The sequence below is a fragment of the Sceloporus occidentalis genome, unplaced genomic scaffold, assembly GCF_023333645.1.
Source record: "Sceloporus occidentalis isolate IW3139 unplaced genomic scaffold, rSceOcc1.0.p SCAF_17, whole genome shotgun sequence".
Lineage (NCBI taxonomy): Eukaryota > Metazoa > Chordata > Lepidosauria > Squamata > Phrynosomatidae > Sceloporus > Sceloporus occidentalis.
The window spans coordinates 8,223,980-8,239,806 of record NW_028316997.1 but is presented as its reverse complement, the minus strand read 5'-3'; the positions used below and the strand labels follow the sequence as shown (position 1 = coordinate 8,239,806).

Genomic DNA, 15,827 nt, shown 5'->3' with positions numbered 1-15,827 from the left:
TTCTTACTCTCTAATTTCATAATGTGAAATGCAGGCGGGACAGTATCTTCAAGACAACTACAACACAGAAATATAAATATTAACATTTCACACGTCAGCAATTAAAATGATTTTGGTTTCTCAAGCAAATTTGCTTTGGGGCTTTTCATCAGAGGTAAATAAGCAATAGCTATTATGCGATTTTACTAAAAGACAGTACTAGCACAAATAAATATGTCGTTTGAGAATGTATAAAAAATGATAATCACTTCCATATCATTTTATATTACTTTAAGTGAATTATGATTTGTACTTATTTGTCTTTTGGGCTGATCACAAATATACAGACAGATCAGTTGAATGGATTGTTCCCAAATGGCTTAAGCAGATCTGTCACTTTTTTCCAAAATCTTACAGTTTATAGTTCTAAACACTAAATAAATCTACACAATGGAGTTAAGAGAATAAAATAGGCAATGTGTGCATATTGAAATCCCACTTTAGGCATATACAGTACGACAAGAAAAGATACTGTTTTCAGAATTTGCATTAATAAAATTAATAAATTAAATTATCTCTCCACTATTATTAAGTTACTCATTGTGGTTTCAGATGCCTTACAGAAGGACAGACTATGCCACAGTCTGTAACTGATCTCAGCCTCTATGAGGTTGATTTTTATATGGGAAATCCAAACAAATTGGAGCCCTCAAGCACAGCATTTTTTGCAAATCTAAAAATTCCTAAATTTATTATAAATAAACTAGAAACTGGATATCTCTAAAACAATTAACCTATTTGTTATACCACAGAATACCGTATTTGCTCGATTATAAGACGACCCTGATTATAAGACGACCCCCCAAAATCTGAATATTAACTTAGGAAAAAAAGAAAAAGCCTGAATATAAGACGACCCTAAAGGAAAAAAGTTTTACCAGTAAATGTTAATTCATGTAAACTATTTTTTTTAATAAAAGCTATGATTGAGAAAAATATTTTTTTTTGTTTTTATTTCTTGTATTTTCCAACCTGTCCCCCAGTTACGCACATCTGCCCCCAGGCTTGCCACTCCAATATGGCACTGTGGCCCATGATATGCCTTTTAACCCTCTATATGCCACTGTGCCCCATGGTATGCCTTTTGACCCCCTATGTGCCACTCTGCCTCCAGAAATGCCTTATACCCCTATATGCCACTCTGCCTCCAGAAATGCCTTATACCCCTATATCCCATTCTGGCATTTAGGGGGTTAAAATGCATATTATGGGGCAGAGTGGCATATAGGTGTATAAGGCATTTCAGGAGGCAGAGTGCTCTATTAAATGCCCCCTTAACGCCACTCCAGAAATGCCCTATGCCCCCATTTAACACACACACACACACACACACACACACACACACACACACACCCTATACCCCCATTTAACTAACACACACACACACACACACACACTCTCCCCTCCCCTCCCCTCTCAGCCCTCTCTTACCGGTGCTTCCAGCCGGGGCAGCGGGTTGACGTCGCCTTCTGCTGCAGCCGGAAGGAGGTGGAGTTGGCAGCGGGGGTTTGTATCCGTCCGTCGCGTATACTTTCCCCGGCTGTCAGAGATCAGAGTTCCCCGCACCGGTGCGGGGAACTCTGATCTCTGACAGTCGGGGAAGGTTTGCGCGACGGACGCAGACAACCCCCGCTGCTAGCCACACCTCCTTCCGGCTGCAGCGGACGTTGTCTACGCGGATCGCGTAGACGTCAACCCGCTGCCCCGGCAATACAGCAGGAAGCACCGGTAAGTGTGTGTATGATGGGGGGGGGGGGGTGTGTGACAGGAGGATCCAGGTCCCCTGCAGCGGTGCGGGGGATCTGGATCTTAGTCTCCTAATCAGACTCTATTTGAGGTCTGATTAGAAGACGACCCCGATTAGAAGACGAGGGGTATTTTTCAGAGCATTTGCTCTGAAAAAAACCTCGTCTTATAATCGAGCAAATACGGTATATAGGTAGTTTAATGAATTTAGCTGTGATGGCTACCAAGGTCTTAATACAGATAGTGGCATGCTATCTGTGAATCATTTACATTACATTTCATCTCTCGCACTGACACTCCTCTGATTGCACTCAGACAAATATGAGGATAAACTGGATCAACACTATGTCGCAATTTATGTTCCTACCACTTAAAAAAAATAACTTGTAAGCCCAGATATGTTTACTTTCCACAGGTTTTTACATACAGTAAAACTGTATGTAACATCACAACAAATAGTAACTTTAAGTGACTCAAGGAATATATAAAACAAATATTTCAATTGGAACTCTCACTCGTTTTTTTTTCACTACTAGTAACATTTAAAATACATTTTTAAAAATATTGGTTTACTTTCCTAATTTCATATTAGATTTTTTTTTTTTTTAAATGTTATTGTCGTTAATTTTTTTTTTTTTAAGTAATATGATTGCAATTGTAAGTATAATATTTGAATTCCAATGTATTGAGCATTGTGTTCTTGAAACAAAGTTTCATTTAAAATATAGTTATCTGTGTAGCGGGTATTCCCAGCTCTGTTGTGCTGATAATATGTTATTGTAGAGAATTGAATAGTCCGTATCGGTGCACAGTAGGATTGGCAGTACAGGGAGCAGTTACAAAGGCTGGAGATCTTAGAACAGGCCAGTAACCTGCATCTTAATTCCCAGGTACATTTAATGTGTTAAGGTAGTTAGACCTTGCCTGGGTATTATGTTAAACAGACCAGCAGTTAGCATTAACAGGTCTGCTTGGTGCACGGGCATTCGAGTGGCACTGGCACAAGTAGCTAAGTGCAGGAATCACGCGGACTGGGTGTCCAGTAAGTGACAAGCAGAGTAACCACCGTGCAGGGGATGTTATGCCTGAGCTACACCTTTGTTAGTACTGAGAGACTAGTTTGATAAGATGGTTCATATGTGTTATTTTCAAAGTGTTCAATAACTCCATGCCTCTTTGTCCATGTCTTTATTTTAACATAATATATTGACATTGCGCCCGTCGTAAGCAACCTTATATGTAGTATAGGCTCTAATTGTCACGTTCTGCCCAGGCTGCGGAGCTGCATATCTCGCTCTCGCTTCAGTTTCCCTGTTTTGCTTCGATCCATTCCTGGATTTCCTTTTGCTCTGTTCTGATCTTCCATTCCTTGCTTCTGCTTCAGCTCTTTGCTTCAGCTCTGTTTCCTTTATAAGGTGTGCCCCACCTGTGTGTTCTGTTTGTCTCAGTCTTCAGTCTAAGGTATGTCTCAGTGCTATGTGTTTTGATTACATGTTTGGTTTGTTTCATACCGCTGTCAGCAGGGATTAGCGTTAGGACCCACCGTCATTGGAGTACTTTGGCGTAGTGGTGGGCTAAGCATACTATGGCCATATGATGTGACGGAATCTCCAATTGTTATCATATAGTTCTAGGCTAGTTCCTGTATTCATGTTTGTTTGTCTCTTATGTACCTTTGCCCTTCTTCCTTGTATCATCTGAGGATTCTGGTTCCTCTCTCCTCTCCCTTTGTCCTAGTCAATATGGCCTATCCTTGCTTAAAGGAGAAGCGTCCGAGGATTCCGGCTCCTCACTCCTTCCCCTGTGTTCCTTGCCTTGTCCCCTGTTCTTTGTTGTGCCCTGTATCATGTATATCTTGTCTAGTAATGTTTATTCCTTGTCTGGTTCACTGTAGTGCCCTGTAACATGTATATCTTGTCTGGTTATGTTTCGTGCCTGGTCTCCCTGTCCCTTGCTTGTTATGTTTCTGCTATATCCTTTGCTTAGCTTCCATACTCCCAGCCTGCAGCATCCTGCACGTGATTCCAGTGATACGTTTCATGCCTGCTCCAGGGTGCCTGCAGGATATCACTTAGTTTCATTCTGGACTTCATCCGCTGCTATATCAGGGCGCTGGTGTTTGGCTGCACAACCCTAGGTGCTCAACACCTGGGTGAGTGTGGTCACCCTGCCACCAGGCCCTGTCTAACTCGACTACTGCACTGTGACTCCTGCACACAATCTTTGGGCGCGCTGGGTCCTTTCAGTCATCTGTTTGAACTCAGTCCGTGACACTAATGCTGCTGATCAAGTTGGAGAATGGAGACAACCTATGACTACCTATATTTTAATGATTTGGATCCCCACCTGGGAACTCTCTGGGTTTCACGTGAAATTTCAGGATTCTCCAGGTCAACACCCTACTCCTTAAATAGGGGTTGTGCCCCACAAGTCAGCCCACCCACGCCAGAGGGTAGTCCTGATCGTGTCCCAAAAGGAAAATTCTGCACATTTGGAAGAAACATCTCCCAGCTATACCATGAGAAGCTGCAGTATCAACCAGTACGCCACCAGAACATATAATGCCAGCTATTTATGTTATTGATGCATATAAAAGGTCTATGCCTGTCCAGATCTTGTAAAATCTTCTTGTGTTATATCTGGGGCAGAATTCCGGTTTTAAATCTGTTTATGTTTACTGTTGGATACGTTACAAAAGCTATATAAAACAACTGTCCTCTATAACAGTTAAGAGAGTTAATATTTTAGTAAATCAAACTATATTGTGAGGCCTATGGGAATAGGTCTGTCTCCAGAGTTCATCTTGTTATAAGCATGCATATTTCATGACAGACAATGTATATCTACAAGTCTTATAAATTCCGTGAAAGAATTACAAATGGCATGTCATCATACTAATTGTTTATGGACACCCACACACATTTAATTTTTTACTTCATAAATTAAATACTTGGTTTTTGTCTCCTTATTCTGTGATTAACACTTTAAAGGACAGTGAGTGAGGAATATATTTGTAATTCTTCCCAAGGAGTTACATACCGTATTTGCTCGAGGTTTTTTCAGAGCAAATTTTCCTAAATTAATATTCAGATTTTGGGGGGTCGTTTTGTGCGTTTTTTCCTCTCCTGTGTTGTCTCAGAGGCCCCAAGTGTCCCAGAAATGTGGTTGTTTCTCCCATCTTCTTGATGCATGCAAGAATATTCCTGATACATGCCCCCTCTCAATGTTTCCCTACCTTCTCCGACGACCATTTTTGTGTCCCAGTCTCCTTTTCCGCAGCTCCTTCTTCTCTTGCCTCTTTTTGATCATCTGCATCCGCTTTGTTGACCAGGCCTTATGGAGTGCTTCCTCAAAAGGGTGGAGTTTCCAAGCACACCCTCTCAGTACCCTCAAGTACGCGGAAGTACTCCTTGAGTCCAGAATATTGCACACGCGAATGCAGCACACCCCACTGGGACAGCCTCTCCCCCGTTCCTCCAATTGGTGGAAAGGGTGTGCATGAAAGTTCAGCCCTTTTGCAGAAGCGCTCCGGGAGGCCAGGTTAACAGAGTGGATAGCAGGGAGAAGTGGCCCAAGAAAAAAGTAAGAGGAAAGAAGACAGAAGAACAAGGAGAGGCAAGACAAGAAGCGGATCTGCGGAAAAGGAGATGGGACATGGAAATGGTTGGCGGAGACATTAACAGAGAGCTCGTGTGAGAGAGAGTGTGAATGTGAGAAAACTTGACAGAGTGAAAAAAACTAAGAAATAAAAACAAAACTTATAAGTTCTCGGTTTCATTATTGCTTGTATTGTTGGGGTCCATCTTCTTTTTTGGCCGAACTAACAAATTTTGTAATAGTGATATAAACTTTAATTATTGTTCATTAGACACAAGATGTTTATATTTAAACCAATTACTTCAGTTGGTTGACCTATGCTTTTCTTTTGAGCCCACATCTCCCAGTGATATGAAGTTGATGAACACTTGGTCATACAAAGCTCAGCAACTTTCATTACTGTAAAACAACTTCTTTTAGTTTGAAAATGACTTACTCCCGTATGGTTTCAATGATTTTCTCCATGGCATCCTCCCAGCAATAAGCCTTTACTGAGTGGATGTTGTCAATAATTTCAGATGTGATCACAAGCCTCTCGTTGATCTTCCCTGCCCTCTTGTCTCTGTAAAACATAAACGGGCACTGAGTCAAGAGGAAGTTCATATAAGCCTGTGCACAAATACAGTCTACCTTTTCTGAATAATATTGGCTGGTTGCAGCTAGGTCATATAGTTTCTTCTATATAACATACTATATGCAATATTTTTCTCTTTTTTTCTTTTTCACACACTGACCTTTTATTGAATGAGCATCTTATTAGTACATCTCTCTTCAACTAGAGATAAGTTGTTACTCACAAGAAAATGAAATATATATAAGGACATAACGGCATTAAAATGTTATGCAATGTTTATGTCTGGGTCCTTTCAGTGGTTCTATAATGGGCCCCTATTCTATGCAGCCCCCTCTTTGCTACCCTAAATATGTTCTGATCTCTTCTCTTAATGGCGCAACTGGCTTGGTTTCCCCCAGGCCGTATGATGTTAGCCCTCTCTTGGTCCCTGGTAGCATATTTCCTGCACTGTTGAAATGTTGCAGATTACATTGCATGAAGTAAAAGGCGCTGACATAGATTATTGTGATTAAAACACACATCCGTTGTATTGTGTTTCCTTATAAACATAATTCTAATTATGTTAATATGGAGCTATTGATTTTCAGAACTGTATTAGAAAGGGTTAGTAATATCTTGGTGTTGTTCAAACAAAAGGTGCCACGGTGTAATCACCACCCTAGTTGTGCAACACGTGATAGAACAAAAAGTAAAGGGAGGTTGGAAAGCCAGGATTGCAGGATCACGCACAATAAACAATAAATTCAATATGAATGTAATAAATTATGAGCAACAATGGGTATGAATGAGATCTATAAAGCTATACTTCCTTTTGAAGATTATGTTATATGAAACGATGAAAAGCAATTTCCAGCCTGACAAATTTATATTGTTATGCTTACGAATGTCCAGAACGCTGTGTGATTTTATTGCACCAGCATTCATACAGCAAGACGTAGAATGACGTTAGATTTGAAATAACTGCTTCGGCAATAATGAAGGTACCTCTGTGAAAATCAGTCTGCTAACAGGTATCATAAATTTCATTTGGACATATTGCGTTCTTCTGTGCCACCAAAACCACAATTTACATTTTTGTGTTAATGCGTGAGGGATAATAGTCAATTTCACATAATAAAAGTATAACAATAATTTTGGTTTCCCATTAAACTGGAAGGAATTAGCCATCGTTTTACCGATAATTCATCATCCTGCGTCCTAGCCATGCTTGAAATAGGGCAATTATAACAAGAAATCCAAGACCAGAGAATGCTGAAGCTTGCAGCAGATCCCAAAGCAGACCCATCAACAGCAGAACTTGCAGTGGAGCAATCCAGACAAAGTGGGCCAGAGCCAGACCCTACAAAAGCAGGAAAAGCACACGGGTTAGGAGCCACTGCCTCAGGTTACTAGTAATGAAATATATTTCCCTTTAAAGTCTCACTACTTGTAATCATGTCAACTGCAAACACTCAGTTTAGTGAGAAAACCCTCAAACGTTTTCATATTATCATGCTAGATCATGTCCATGGCAGTTAAGGATCCGCAAGAACTAGAGGGCTTCTGTTCAGGAGGGCAGAGATATGTACTTGTGCTACACAGCTTGGAAGTTAACTTACGTTTGATATCTTATAAAGTTTTATTAGCGATGTGATTGACTTCAAAATCACATGCCCAATGAAAAACAAAGTGGTTAATGTAAGTGTTTCATTGCTCCAAAAACTTTTACTTGGCATTTCACAACCCAAGGTACATTACAATCCTTTTGTAAACTATCAAAATTGTACTGGGAAGTGCATTCATATACTCTATGTGAGATCATTGCTTAAGGAAGCATAGAAAGAGATAAAGATGGCATGTATCACACATAATATAACGTGTTATCCATGGCACACCCATGAAAAAGCCTTATTGCATGCCAACAGTGAGCAGTCATAAACAAAGGCAGGAGGATCGTAGAAGAAGGCCGTTTTCGGTGGCATGGTTAATGTATCCAAAACAGAAACATCACATGATGAACACTCGAACACACTATTCCCACAATTCTGAACTGTAACGCACATTCTGAATACTTCATAAATCAAACGAAGTAAGCTAGAGTAATGAATGTACTACCTATGAAAAGGTTTTTAACTCCAAATTAGCCAAGACTGAAAGTATATTTTCTCAGTCTCTCTCATACAGTGTGTATTTTTCATGAAGACGTAAGACGTTAAGTGAAACTCTTAAAGAACAACAACATACAACACAAAGTGTATTGTTATACATTATTTGTCGATATTTTCATTACATTATTTCAAAGTCAAGCTTATTTTTTTTAATCAGCATGACATTAGTAATAAAGATCTATATGCCTCAGTAAACTTCAATAATAATTAATAAATAATTGATGGAGTTGTTGTTTGCCTTGAAGCCAGTATGCACACAGACTATACAACAATATAAGTATAACATATTGCAAAGTATTTCGAATGGGTGTCTAGTTATATGTGCATTCCAAGACCATCCTTTCTAGCACCACGGACAGCACCCTATTGTGAAACACAATGGCCTCTCCTTCCAGTACATAAATTAAGTATGGCAGATGTGAGTCTTATTTGCCATAATGTTGACTTTGGATTCTAGCATGAATTTGACTTAACCCACATTTCCAAAAACGTCAATAAAACGGAATTGGTTGCCCTGTAAAAATGTTAAGCATTTAATTTACTGTTATGGAGAACAGGAAGTTAATATCAGGGATGAAAGTTACTTACTTACTCCACATATATTCTATGGGCTCTTATCTTGAAATCGATAGATAGGCTGCACTAATTATCTCTAACTTATCTCTGGTTCGTAAATCTGACACTCTGTAAATTCTACATCCAATTATTAATAAAAGGTATAAACATTTTGTTCTTTGATTTTGTATTAACAGAGCTGCTTTATGATCTGATGATTGTAATTGTGAAGGCTACGCCAATGATAAAGAGATAATTAATTTGTATCTCGATATAAAAATTGTCAAAAATTTGGTCTCCCACTTAGTTTTTTCAGTTCATGTTACATATATGACCCTAATGTAGCAGGCAGCCAATAGAGATATTTACTGATTTCTTACCTCGTCAAATTTATTAAGGTTATTGGAGAGGAGGCTTACAAGCTGCCCTGTGCTTATTTTATCCAGTACTTTGCTTGAAAGTTTTAGGGTCTGTGGAAATAAAATTAAACATGTATTATACATTATATGTATGTACTTAATAGACAAACCACAAATCCATTGTAAGTACAGCAAATAGTTACCTTTTTGTAAATTAAACTAAACATTGCTATTCTCATTTGCATTCCTATGTGGTGGAGACCAAAAATAGCAGGATGTAGAAGCAGCATTCTCGCTACAAAAAGTAGACAAAGGCCAATTGCTAAATAATAAGCAATCGACCGCTCAAAAGAATTGTCTTGGTCATATGATGCTATGATTCTTCCGAGAAGAAGTGGTTGAACTGCTTTTGTGACTTCCTGAAAGAAAAAAAGTAATGTAATGTTAAGAACACATAACTGCTAAATCACATTAATAAATGCTGCAGGGCATAACATGTATAAAGCAAGCTACTAAACATCTCTCACTTATTAGTTACTTTGGTTTTAGCCTTCATAGAGTCCAAACTTCTCACGTACTGAGCTAAATCTGACTTTGCATTTATTGAATGCAAATTATATATATTGTGTTGGCCCCCCTTTTGCCTCCAAAACATCCCTGATCCTTCAAGGTATGGACTCCACTAGACCTCTGAAGGTGTGCTGTGGTATCTGGCACCAGGACTTTAGCAGCAGATCCTTTAAGTCCTGTAAGTTGCGAGGTGAGTCCTGCATGGATGCATCCTGGTGTCATGTGTTCTCCTGGTAAGTGACACACACGCACCCGGCCATCCACGTGAAAAGAAAACTTGATTCATCAGACCTGCCCACCTTCTTCCATTGCTCCATGGTCCAGTTCTTATGCTCATGTGCCCATTGTAGGCTCTTTCAGCAGTGGACAGGGGTCAGCATGGGCACTTTGACTGGGCTGCGGCTTTCACCACACAGACCAGCCTTCGCCCCCCACGTGCATTAATGTGTCTTGGCCGCCCATGATCCTGTCACCAGTACATCACTTTTCCTTTCTTGGATCACTTTTGATAGGTACTGACCACTGCAGACCGGGAACACGCCACAAGAGCTGCAGTTTGGGAGAAGCTCTGACCCAGTCGTCTAGCCATCACAATTTGGCCCTTGTCAAAGCTCAGATTCTTATGCTTGCCCATTTTTGCTGCTTCTAAGACATCACCTTTGAGGATGAAATGTTTACTTGCTGCCTAATATATCCCACTCACTTCACCTGTCAGTGGCCATAATGGTATGGCTGATCAGTGTACATGCAAACACAAATAAAAAAGACACCAAAAGTACCTTGTAAAAATATATCAAAATATGTTTTTTTTATTTGGAAATGTATATAAAAAAGTAGGGAAAGTATATATTTATTGTACTCATTTCTATTGTAATTCATCTGCAGCCATAGATTAAACCCTGGTTAAACTAACAATGTAGAAGTGTACCAGACCCCACTAAACCATGTAAAGTCACAGAATCCCACTTCTTACAGTCATCATGTACAACCAAGACATTAATAGCTATGTGTACAGGAATGTTTTCTTTTCCTAGGGACCATTCCAGAAGCTCTCAGAACAAGGCTTGCAGGTTAAGTTGAAGCATTGGGATTTACCAATTTATTGATAAATTGTGAGTGATCATGTATAATAACATTATAATGAGTGAGATTTCATGAAAGACCATCTCACCCACTTAACTGGAGTTGGCATTTACATCATTCTATATATTGCCTTTTCTAATTTTGCATCATCTGCAGATGCACACGTGTTTATCATGTATAACATACATAATCACACTTCAATATATAATTAATTTACAAAATAATAACAATTACAATAATAATGACTGTGTCTATCTAGTGTGAATTAAACTTTTAAGTTTACATTAACGGAAACAAAATATTATTAGAAAAAATAGAATGACTTCTTACCCCAAGATATAATAAAATACCATAAAAAATAAACTTCCATAAAAAACATCTTTTCAGTGCATTGATTAATTTAGGATTCTTCTGTGATGTTGCCAATTCCCGGTCCCATTCTCTAGAAGAAAATAAAATATTAAAAAAATGTAAAACGTTATGAGCAAAGGTTACACAAGTATTCCCAAGGCAACTTTAACACCCGTGGTAAATATGCTAATTAAACACATCATTTAGATACCAATGAGCCTCATTCTTTATCACCTTGATAACGCGAGTTCAGCGTCAGTTATTTATGTGTTTGGTAGATTTAAAAACCTAGCTATATATCTCACGGCAGGGAGTTAATTTAGCTAAAGGTCACATTGTATGTTTTTGTTTTGTTCTTATAAAAAACTGCCAGGGTTCTTAAGACCAATGCACAAATAATAGGCAAATAAAGCTTTTTGGAGTCCATCCAGTCTCCAGCAAGAAGAAAACAAAGGAGAACTATTCTAACTTGTAACAATGCACACAAAGATGACTTGTTGACAATGGCATCTTATCTATGGACGGAGAAACAAATTGTATCAGAACTTTCAAACATTCTTCTTGTAGGTTGTTTATACATAAAATATATGTGTGTGTACTTCTAGGCAATTTGAAAGCACAATTGGATTTATTACAACTCAGCCTGAGATGCTAATTGATGCAAGTTTTCAGAATACAGTGAGATATTTGCTGTTGTAATCCTAAATGCTGGGGAGGCAGGCAGGTAAATGTGACCTAAATGTAACACAACATATTATATATTGCAGAACATCTTAATACTCGCAGGAAAATGCTCCCACGGAAATCAATAGAAGCATATTCCATGCTTGGGCACGGGGGTCCCAGCAGACCCCTGCCACATGTGCCAGGAGATGCGTTCCTGGAACTGATCAAGTATGTCACGTGCAAGGAGATGGGTAGGACCAAACACGTGTCCTGCACGGAAAATAGCTGCGGTGCAGGCAAAAGAGGAATGCATATGGGGGGGATTCAGCATTTGCAAGGGGACATCATACAAATTTAAAGGGACCATGCAGCAATCTTATGCATGAAAGTGCATACAGTGACTTAAGTGTCTCTTAAGGATTCTTGATGATGTCTCCAAACACGCCATTTATGAAAGCATGGGAAAAAACGCCTACATTCACCAAACAACCATCAATGGTATGATTAAAGGAATTCTTTACATACAAACATACATCTTATCCTGAAAAATACAATGCATATATAGGATGGAAAGTTCCGCTAATGTTTTATAAATAGGCATCATTCTAAGTTGACATACAAATCACAGGCAGATTAATTAGTAATACCTATTAGGTAACAGCAGATGAAAATAACAGATGAAATGCTCAGATGATGGTCTGAATAAACAGTAGTACTCAGCCGCCTGTATTAAACAAAGGCTCTCAAAATACAGTTAGGAATAACTAATATAAGGCAATTGGATTTTAACATCCCTTTACAGTTCTTTACAAGTATACCCATATTGGCATTATAGATAATATAATAATAATAATAATAATAGTCACATTACCTTTCCAACCTTTCAGAAAGATTATCTGCAGAATCTTCGCTGGGAATTTGGTAAATATCTGATAATTCTAGCCGCTGCCTGTACCCTTTCCTTAAAATTGGCTTTGTCCAGCTGAAAGTAAACAAAAATATAACTCAAAGTGTATTGGTAAACATGAACATACCTGTCAGTGTTTAGATCAAATGAGTTTAGATGAATCAGTAAAATTAGAGAAAGGGTCTTTTGCTCAGCCAAATGGGATCAATACGGTACAGTGATAAAGCAGGGAACCTAGGATTTATGTAAAAGCTGTTTTTTCAATAATAATAATTTTCAACTAAGCTGCATTAATTGTCAGTGTGCTATCCCTCATTGGGCTATTCCTTTTTTTTTTTACACCAATTACAAAACGTGTTTCAAAAACATAAAAGGCCACAAAATGAGCAGCAATCAAGAAAGAGGATGCCAAGCGTGTGCTGGTTAATGTTGTAAGCACAATATGCATGATAAGATTGCAGGTTGCCTTTGATCGTTATTATCAAACATAGATATTTGAAGCTACCGTGCAGCAAAAAAAGAAATAAACCTGTTTCGTAATATAATCTTGTTAACATTTAATTGATTAACATATTAATCGCTTTTATTTGAATTGTGCTGCCATAAAATATTGTTGCTTTTTAAATCATCTCTTTTAAATCTTTACTGGGTTATGCTTTATTTAAGAGTAAACCGTAAAACATAAGAGCACCGCTTTATTGGAGAAAACACGGCCGGTGGTAAAATGCCTCCAGCTGATCAAATATCTATGAACGAGGAGCATGTAAATCCGGGATGTCAGCCGCAAATAACTCAATGGTTGGATGTGACAAAAAATAACTAAACAAAAATACCTTGTAAAATGTATTATTAAGGGGAGATTTATTATTTCCCGATGTCCCCCTTTTAAAATGTTTAGTATAGACATCTGCTTTAAGGTTACCCACAATTTATATGATTTCCTAGGCCAACTTGTGTGATACTTCAGCTTTTTCATTGGTCGTACACATATGAATATCAAGAGAGTTATATTCTGCGCAAGTGCACAGTTGTTGAAAGCACACTTTACACAATCCAAGTGCAGTCTCCTCTAGTGACTGTGCTCTCCAACATGCCAGATCCTGGAGGGGGCTGGGGGCATTCAAAGTATTATATAGACACAGAAACACTTGTTTCTGTACGTTACTGTACTTCTAAAACGACACGAGAGCCATCATATGCGCACTAACTCACCACTCACTTTGAGCTGCAGCTTCTCCTAAAAGTAAGTTAGTGCTTATTAAACTTCTAACAACATTGGAAGGGCTGCATGGGACAATTGAGTACCCCATTAATGTGATTTTAATTTACTGAAGATTTAAATTAAGGATCCAATCCACCACGGGCTGGCCAATAGATTATTGCACCCAATCATAAATAGTATATTTAAACAGCAATTTTTAAAAAATCCCCAAATTAAATATTCCATAACGGTTTAATAAATAACTTTGCACCTCTTTCCCAGTTCATTAGAACAAAATCTACCTATCTACCTATCAATTTATCTATATCTAATCGGACTGGCCAGATAGGTTCACTAAACGAATGTGATGGTGTGATATCAAACAAAATGAGGAAAGGAGAAAGAGATGAAAGAGACCTACATGCTCACATGTAAGCTGATTATACTGCATTCCGGCATTCCGGTAAAAAAAAGCAATTTCCCTTTAATATATTTCTCTCTAAAGATGACCTTACATATGGTTATCAAAGTAACATTTTGTAAACATCTCCGATGACTCAATACATTTAGAAAGACAACTTGCACTAATAAAACCTTCCGGGGAACCGTAGTGTTTTCAAATAGCAACACGCTCTGCAGTCCTGTTTGTAGTACATACAAGTAAACGTCTGTCTAATTGTCCTTATTGTTTACACAAAAGCTCTGGGGAGAAAAGATCTGATAGCTGAACAAATAAAGCAATGATTTTCTTCCTTTTACAACTCATCAGCGATGGGTATTCGTTTATGAGTGTTTAAAATTGCTTAGACTATTTCATTTAAACATACAAAGTAATGATTCTTTCAAGTAAAAAAATACAAGAGGCTCTTAAAACTAGTGCTTTAAAGATCCGACGTAAAGGAATGATTGTATGCGAGTACAATTCATCTGCGACATAACGTTTCACTATTGGACGCAATATTTGCTTAGCATGATCAGGTGATGTGTATAGGAAATGCTAAACAAACCTATTAAAATGAACTCATAAGGGTGATTTAAAACAAAAAAAGCAATGCAAACATTAAGCAATATTATAAGTAGAATAGAATTTTGTAATAACAGCAACAACTTTTTATTTACAATAGATGTGTGAACTTCCTGAAATACATGTATAAAGTAGAACATTTGTTTCATAAATAATTAGCTTTTTAGCGAGTACCATCAACTTAACTCTTAAAAGAACACCCAGACTTATTTTAATGTTGAATGTACATTGAAGTCCATGTACATTCCAGTGCATTTTACTGCATCCAAATCAGTGCAGGTATTTACTTCAGTTAATAAATTAGGCATCTGTACCATTTAACTCCTCCCCAGCAGTCTCTGCTGAAAGCAGGGAGCATACATCAGTATGCCCTTGCACTATTCTAGTGGAGGAGGCCAATCAGACGTACGCGATCTGAACGCTGATATTCTCCTAGCACACATGAGATTGTCTCTTGGATCAATACACCTATATCAATCTTTCTTAATTCTCACATTAAAACTTCCATTCTTAACCAAGCTAGATGATTTTTTTCCATGAAGGTTGTGCATTTTGCTTGCAGACACAATTGTCTGCTCCTGACTCATACTGTACCGACTCTTAAATGTCAGTACAAATTATGTGATGTGCTTAATCAAATATGGGTGAGTCCTAAAGAAGCAGGCCACACCTCTTGCATGATGATGCATTTTGCTCCAGCTGTAAAAATATTAAAGGGGAATTGGTGATGTCACGACTTTTAATATAACAAGGTTCATTGTTCTTTCAGCGCACTTCATTTGTACTCTCTGTTTTTAAGCTAGTGTTAAGTTGATTTGATGTCAAAACTAGCATTAATTAATCAATTTCCTGGCCTGAAGTTGTCTTCTGGTTTCCTAACACTTACAGAGGCTATCGAAATCAATCAACAACTTAAAGTGGAACTCTTGACAATGTTTTTATTACTAGTATCAGATTATAATAAATTTTTCAAAATAATAAAAAATAATGCATATTAGCGCTTTGTAT

The 15,827-nt window shown here is 38.1% G+C and overlaps 1 protein-coding gene across 1 annotated transcript in view; it reads right to left on the bottom strand.

The window, feature by feature from the left end:
- LOC149302804 (cystic fibrosis transmembrane conductance regulator) overlaps nucleotides 1-14,254 on the bottom strand; it is a 48,967-nt gene extending 34,713 nt beyond the window's left edge. Inside the window, exons 1-7 of the mRNA XM_089481991.1 lie at nucleotides 14,217-14,254; nucleotides 12,559-12,669; nucleotides 11,001-11,112; nucleotides 9,221-9,436; nucleotides 9,039-9,128; nucleotides 7,132-7,295; nucleotides 5,819-5,944 (exon numbers count right to left, since the gene is read on the bottom strand). Of these exons, the coding sequence (XP_089338117.1) occupies nucleotides 5,819-5,944; nucleotides 7,132-7,295; nucleotides 9,039-9,128; nucleotides 9,221-9,436; nucleotides 11,001-11,112; nucleotides 12,559-12,669; nucleotides 14,217-14,254 (857 nt within the window). The remainder of the gene's footprint in view (nucleotides 1-5,818; nucleotides 5,945-7,131; nucleotides 7,296-9,038; nucleotides 9,129-9,220; nucleotides 9,437-11,000; nucleotides 11,113-12,558; nucleotides 12,670-14,216) is intronic.
- Nucleotides 14,255-15,827: the final 1,573 nt, after the last annotated feature.